The 7,181-nt window shown below is 38.0% G+C and overlaps 2 protein-coding genes across 2 annotated transcripts; one reads left to right on the top strand and one right to left on the bottom strand.

The window, feature by feature from the left end:
* Positions 1–1,366: 1,366 nt before the first annotated feature.
* Positions 1,367–2,959, top strand: LOC113305887. Its single transcript, XM_026554879.1, has 2 exons — positions 1,367–1,818; positions 2,011–2,959. Exons 1-2 carry the CDS (start codon positions 1,584–1,586, stop codon positions 2,799–2,801), a joined length of 1,026 nt encoding a protein of 341 aa, XP_026410664.1. The 5' UTR covers positions 1,367–1,583; the 3' UTR covers positions 2,802–2,959.
* Positions 2,960–3,084: 125 nt separating this feature from the next.
* LOC113305883 (receptor-like protein kinase THESEUS 1) lies at positions 3,085–6,558 on the bottom strand. The gene is made up of 2 exons (XM_026554878.1): positions 6,498–6,558; positions 3,085–6,358 (listed from the first exon to the last, which is right to left on the bottom strand). The coding sequence occupies exon 2, from the start codon at positions 5,988–5,990 to the stop codon at positions 3,474–3,476; it is 2,517 nt and encodes an 838-aa protein (XP_026410663.1). The 5' UTR covers positions 5,991–6,358; positions 6,498–6,558; the 3' UTR covers positions 3,085–3,473.
* Between the last annotated feature and the right edge of the window lie 623 nt (positions 6,559–7,181).

The raw sequence follows: 7,181 nt of genomic DNA on the forward strand, positions 1-7,181 counted from the left end.
CATAGTTGTACACAATTGTCCCCGTCTTCTGAATATATTGCATGTTTTGTGAGTATGGATATTTTATTCTCGGATTTGTGTAGATGTGTTTATAATTGCACACCATTATCCCGTCTCATGAATATATTACATGCTTTGTGTGTATGGATGTCATATTTTCTGAATTTTTGCAGATGTGTACATAGTTGTACACCAGCTTAAACTAAAAAAATTTAAAAAATGAAAGTTATATAGTCATATGAGTACTCTTTTTGTCAATCTCATAAAGAGCTTTCCGAATATATAAAGTTTGCAAATTTTGGACAAACGGTTTGAAAGATAAATTGTTTTCTAATTACTTTATATTATTGAAAATTGCTGACATCATCATAAGTCATTTTGGACTAAACTGTAAGTAGTTAGACTAAGTTATAAATCAGAAACTTTATATGTGTATTTTTCATATTTTGAATAAATAAAGGACTAGTTTGTATCTAGTTAACTAGGCGGACAAAACCACATTTTTGGACTAAACCGTCCGCATACACCCCATATCACATTAGATTCCTTTTTCTGTCTTTTTTGTCAGGTACCTATGCGTATGATTCATTTTTAAAAAAATGAAATCACTATCTTAAAAGAATCGAAGAAGGTGGCGGCTAAGATTACTTCAAGTGGGGTTTGTTCTTGCATGCATGAACGGCAATGTGCAGGGGTTACGCTAATGCGTGTAAAATTCAAGCTTCAAGGGTTGTTCATTCACGTGTACGTTCGACTTGGTATCACAAACATTAGACATGGCCCTCTTCACGTGCTCTAACAATGTCCATACACTTATTTCATTTTAATCAGAATTAACCATGTTTAGTTCAACATATTCCTTTTAACTTGAAAATATCCATGTTGGCCATGTCCAAGTGGATTTCAATTTCTCATGTTCTACCTAGCACTTATGTGTTGTAAAAGTCGGTTTTGAACCTATAGCTGTAAGAGGGTGAGGGTCTGTGTAAAATTGTTCACAACGCCTCGTCTATAACTTTGAATTCAAATGACGATAAGTGAAAGATATAGTCTCTGCAACTACTCTTAATTCCTAAACACATTGGTCCCTGTAAGGCTAAAACATTGTGCACATGGTAGGTCTCTGAACACCAAAAGCCAGCAAGAAGTCTTCAAAAGCTAACTCAACTCGAAACTCAGAAACAAGAAACATTGCATGAATAAACACTTCAAAACTAAGAAATTCAAAGCTTCATAGCTATGTGATTCCCTGTCTGGAAACCAAAATCCGAAACTAACGCTTAGTCAACCGCTACTTTACTTGAAAACAGTTAATTAACCACACATCCCAAAGCTCTGACCAAGATTCAAATCACAGCAAAAATATCTTTAAGTGTATTACAAAACCCACCCCATGTTGGCATGTTAGATCCTTAATTACCGAAGTTTACAAACAAAGATAACTTAGCAAACCAATCCAAAACAAACCCACTTTCTCAATCTATAAATAGATTTCAAAGATGGTTCATTTCATTATCAGTTTAGTTTCAGATCAATTCTAACTAGTATTGTCAATAATTCTCTAGTGAAAATAGTACCAACTAATGATGAAGAATTCCTTCAGTGTCCAATGTATAGTTATCACTATGTTATTCATCGTCTCAACGGGAGCTTCTTACCATCCACCACAGAAAGTAGGTTGTGCAAATAGTCGTAGTAAATGCTCAGCTAAGTCTGTTACTTGTCCAGTCGAATGCCCAAGTGTTCAACCAACAGACCCGAATGCTAAAGCTTGCTATATTGATTGTAATGTACCAACATGTGAAGCTATTTGCATAAGTAAGTACCCGGAACTGATTTCTTACTCACTAGTTCTGCATTATTTTATTGTTTCCTCGGAGTGTATTGTTTCAGATGAATCGATACAAGACAAATATTTGCAGATAAATTGATATTGATATGTTTGTGTATTCTAATTTGTGAAAATCTGAACGTAATACTGATGAACATTCGATTACCTACTATTTTCAGCTAGGAAACCTAACTGTAATGGTTCCGGAGCAGCTTGTTTAGATCCCAGCTTCACCGGTGGAGACGGTACTGTTTTCTACTTCCACGGGAAGAGCAATGAACATTTTAGCTTAATCTCTGATCCCAACCTCCAAATTAATGCCAGGTTCATTGGCCTACGGCATGAAGGGAAAACTAGAGAATATACATGGATTCAGGCTCTAGGTATGATGTTTGATTCTCATACCTTCTCTGTGGAAGCCAGGAAAGTAGCAAAATGGGATAGCGAAGTAGACCAACTCGAATTCTCTTTCGATGGGAAAGCATTAGTAATACCAGAAATCCATCTTCCCGGATGGAAGTCTCCTGAACAAGACCTAAAAGTAGAGAGAACATCAAACAAAAACAGTGTCAAGATTACTCTCACAGATTTTGTAGAGATTTCAATTAACATTGTTCCAGTAACAAAGGAAGATAACAAGGTTCACAACTATCAGCTACCTTCAAATGACTGTTTTGCTCACTTGGAAGTACGGTTTAGATTCTTCGGCCTTTCTCCTGATGTAGAAGGTGTTCTTGGGAGAACATATAGACCAGATTTAAAGAATCCAGTAAAGCCCGGTGTTGCGGTGGCAGTAGTTGGTGCTGAGGATAAATACAGGACAAAGTCGCTTCTTTCCTCTGATTGTAACTCTTGTGTGTTCTCCCCAACTGGGGTCGTTGCAAATGACAATCCATTACTGATGGATTATGGCACACTGGATTGTTCTCGTGGGGGTAACGGCGGAAACGGCATAATCTGCAAGAAATGAACGTCAACCTTTGTACATACTACAAACGATAAAAGGATGGCAAGGGACTTTTTTTTGTGGTACTGGTTAATGTAGTTTCCAGTTTCATTTTAAAATCTGTACTTTTATCTTTGATGTTTAAAGCAGCTGCAATACAAAGAAAGTAGTTTCCAGTTTCACATGCTTTTTATTCCACCTTTTTTCCCCCTTCACCTGCAGAGACATCTAATTTACAAATACTGTAAAACACCATTATTTGGGAGAATGTAATGTGAACAGCATCTAATTAACACAAAAATAGGAATTACCAAACAGGAATCATAAGCTGTGTTTTATTTTCTCGTATCATATTACAAGGGAGAAGAATACATAGCTGATTAAATATTAATGGCAATCATATTGGAAATGAATGACCAGTTTAGATCAAACAAAATAGAAGAACACTGAAACTTTAGTGGGTAATTTTGGCACGAATCATAGAATTATCTGCCGCAAGCAATATATTACAACCATAAACATATCATGGGTAGATACAAAAAATTGAGATAAATGTAGAGAATTTGGTATGGACCTTCTTCGAGTTGTTGCTGGAAGACTCTCAATCATCTACTATCAACAACAGAGACAAGACCTTCCTTGTTTCTAAGAGGCATCTAGGTAACGTTGCCAATTAGAAAAATCAATACTTTCGTCTTATCTTCCACGAGGATTCACTATCTGGGAGAAGACTGCACTGGTGGCAACATCTTCAGCATCGTCATCAGTGCCTGAAGTCACACCGTCTATCATACTAACGTTATTCTCGAATGGTGTCAGTTGAATACCTTGGATGTGATTTGTGCTGTTATCTTCTGGCTCGGCCAGCGCCGCGGTGGTCTCCTCGAGTTGGAGTGCATATTCGAGATTCCATAATACGTCACCCATACTTGGCCTGTCAACACCATATTCTGCCAAGCATTTCTCAGCCGTCTCGCCAAACTTCTTAAGAGATGCTGAATTCACCTTTCCCACCAAAGCTTGGTCCATAATCTGATCCAACATTCCTTTCTTCTGCCAACTCATTGCCCATTCGGCTATGTTGACTTGCTCCCTTGGAAGTACAGGGTTGAGTGCAGGTCTTGTGCAGAGGACTTCAATTAAAACCACACCAAATGAGTAAACATCAGACTTTTCGGTCAGTTGTTGCCTTCTAAAATACTCGGGATCAAGGTAACCGAAACTGCCCTTAACAGCAGTGCTCACATGGGTTTGATCTAGAGCAGGACCTGTTTTGGAGAGGCCAAAATCAGCAACCTTGGCTACAAGGTTCTCATCTAATAGAATGTTTGTGGTTTTTACATCTCGATGAATTATGCTCTGAGCTGCCCCTGTGTGGAGATAATGTAGCCCTCTTGCAGCTCCAATGCAAACCTCAAGCCTTTGCTTCCACGAAAGAGAGGGAAGGTCCGTCCCATAGAGGTGGCTCCTGAGGGGACCATTGGCCATGTACTCATAGACCAAGATCATCTCTGATCGTTCATCACAGAAGCCAATCAAAGATACCAAGTGGCGATGTCGCAGCTTAGACAACATTGCAATCTCAGTTCGAAACTCAGTCAGACCTTGTTCAGACCTAGGGTTCCCTCTCTTGACAGCCACCACTGTACCATCTTCAAGCGTTCCCTTATACACCTTGCCAAACCCACCAACTCCGAGAAGTGAATTTTCATCAAACTTGTTAGTTGCATCCATGATTTCTTGAAATGTGAAAATGCGACCTAAGTTTGAAGAAGCCAAAGAAATACAGCTTGCTGTTCCACTCTTCTGAGAAGTCATCGAGACCCCAGTCAAGGTTTGCGAGATTCCGTATAGTGGCAATGGCAGCCACGAATGCCCCTGGTTGGTATCCTTGGACCTGCGAGCCATAAATAAGCAATAGCACGAAGCTATCAATAAAATTGCTGCTAAAGCTCCGACAATGCAACCAATTATGATTAGAGTCTTGGTTTTTTCCGAGGACGATTTCGGAAGAAGACCCTTAATAGAAACTGGCCCATTTAAGCTTCCAGCATCATTGCTGATCTTCATAATCTCCAATCCATTCAAAATTGCATCGTCGATGTCTGCCACTAGATCGGGTCCCACGCTTACAGACAAAATATTTGAACCATCTGAGGAATTGGAGACGAAATCTTTGTAGTATGGTGAAGCCAGGGTACTAGTAACAGATGATAAATCAAGACTTGAAATAGCCGCGTTAGTGTTAATGTAAACACTGAAAACAAGTTTATTAAGACCAGTGCTCACAATATCACAGAAATGAAACCTAACAAAGTACGAGAAGCTGGGATCTACAGGAAATTCCCAAGTCATATTGAAATTCAAATCGGAAACATTTGCATTTCCCAGTCTATCAGCTGTGGCGTAAACCGAATTAGGTGCAATATCAGGTGTAACAGAAGCTCGGTACTTAATGATAGAAGGGTCAACTGATACATTCAGAGCTGAACTATTAACATGAAGATACTTGGAATCATTCTCCCAAGTCCTCCCAAGAGTATCATTTTGAGAAGTAATCAAAGGACCTCCCATATTTAACCTGTAAACTGTTTCAGCAGCATTATCAGAGAGACCATTTACAGGTGCAGAAGGAGCTAACGACAAGGCCTGGTCTGGAAATAACTCATCGGGAACAGATACAACCTCAATCCCATTGATAAAGGTTACAGAGTGATTTGATGGAATAACAGTAAGAGTCAATGTATCAGAGGTAACGTTGACAGAATACTCTTTACTTAGATAAGAACCATTGTAATTCTTGAAGGTAAAGCTGTTCAAGAGCACAAACTTTTCAGTAACAACTGTGATAGGTGCAGATCTTAAATTGTTACTAGAATCAGGAAGTGGGTAGAAATGGAGACGAATCCAATGCCGACCTTTATGCTTGATTTTGAATTTGTAGGAAGCTACAGCAGAGAAAACCCTCAGCGACTGGAAGATTGGAGACGGAGCACCAGAACTGGAGTTAACGGTGACTGAATCTTTCTGAGATTTTAACTCAAATGAAGATTGTTTTGAGTCGGGAACAAATGTTCGACCTTGAAATTGGACATCATGTGAAGAACCACAAGCAATTAAGTAGTTATCAACAGGAGTGTATGCAGCATAAGACCCACTATCAATCACAGCAAGAACCACAAGAACCCACTGTAGTAGTTTCAATTCCACCATTTTTTAAAGAGCCAGTTCTTAGTAACCCAAAATCGTCAAAAACCCAGTTCTGAGGAATCAAAATTATTGAGACCCAGATTTCAAAAACCCTAAATGAGTATTGAGTGTACCAATTTTATAACCCCATTAGTCAAAATTACTACTCCTTCAACCTCAGAAGAAACATTGCAAAGAATTTTCAGTAATATGAGAATAAGAAATGAGAATTTCACAGTAATCTTACCTTACTGAGTTGAGATTTCAGATGAAAGAGAAACACCCATTTGAAATTTGTATGAGTGGAACAATGAGAATCATCTTTTGAAGCTTTTTTCTTCGCTTCAGCTCATATGATTTACTTTCCAGCTGTATATAAAGCTTTCGTCTTACTGAAAAGAAAAATTATGATTTTAAATCATCTGAACAAATGACTCATTAGTCATCAACTCTGTCTATTTAGTCTTAATTTAAGAGTCGTTTGTTAGAATAATAATAACAGAAAAGGCCATGAAAGTCCTGAAACTAAACCTCTTATTTCGGCCTTATTTTTCCTGTTATGTCTTTTTTTGATATAAAAAGAAGATATTTTCGCTGGCCTTCAAGATTAGAATGGTTTTTCAGTTTTCTGCTTGGGACCAACGGTTATTAGATTTTCTTCTAAAACCCATCTCAGATCTAATGACTGACATTTTATTTGGCAAGAAAATGGATTGATATCATCATAGATTCAAAGTCCGGTAGCCGCAAAAGAAAGTTGTACCTCCAAAAATGAGGCGTCCACCATTTATTTTTTATTCCGTCCGTCTATATTTTGGCAGGGTTTTAGATTCTTCACAAGTTCCATTTTATTTTTATCATGTTCGGTTGGGTGAATTGGGATTCGGGAGCCCAGTAATTCGATTAATTGCCTCCAAAACTAATTGCATCTGTTGTAGGAGAATAGAATCCAATTCCAAGTAATCCAAAACTAACGAATTAGCAAATTACCCGATCGCCCACCGTCGAATATATATTTTTTTTTCCAGAAGTTAGGAGTATATTTCTGAATTCACGGGAAAAAAGAAACCAACTCGAGCTCGAGTTCTCATTGCGAAATCAAACCCTAGATTTAAAATTTGATTTTCAAAAACTTGAAATTTCAATTTTCGAAACAAAACTAGTTAGGTATTGGTGTTTAAGCGATATTATAGATTTGAATTACCATGGAATTCA

The sequence above is a fragment of the Papaver somniferum genome, chromosome 1, assembly GCF_003573695.1.
Source record: "Papaver somniferum cultivar HN1 chromosome 1, ASM357369v1, whole genome shotgun sequence".
NCBI classification, from domain to species: domain Eukaryota; kingdom Viridiplantae; phylum Streptophyta; class Magnoliopsida; order Ranunculales; family Papaveraceae; genus Papaver; species Papaver somniferum.

Excerpts from the sequence above, each read along its gene's own strand:
- LOC113305887 (XM_026554879.1), top strand. The coding sequence starts at position 1,584 with ATGATGAAGAATTCCTTCAGTGTCCAATGTATAGTTATCACTATGTTA. Across the intron at positions 1,819-2,010 it reads ATGTGAAGCTATTTGCATAA|CTAGGAAACCTAACTGTAAT; the intron begins GTAAGTACCCGG and ends TACTATTTTCAG.
- LOC113305883 (XM_026554878.1), bottom strand. The coding sequence starts at position 5,990 with ATGGTGGAATTGAAACTACTACAGTGGGTTCTTGTGGTTCTTGCTGTG.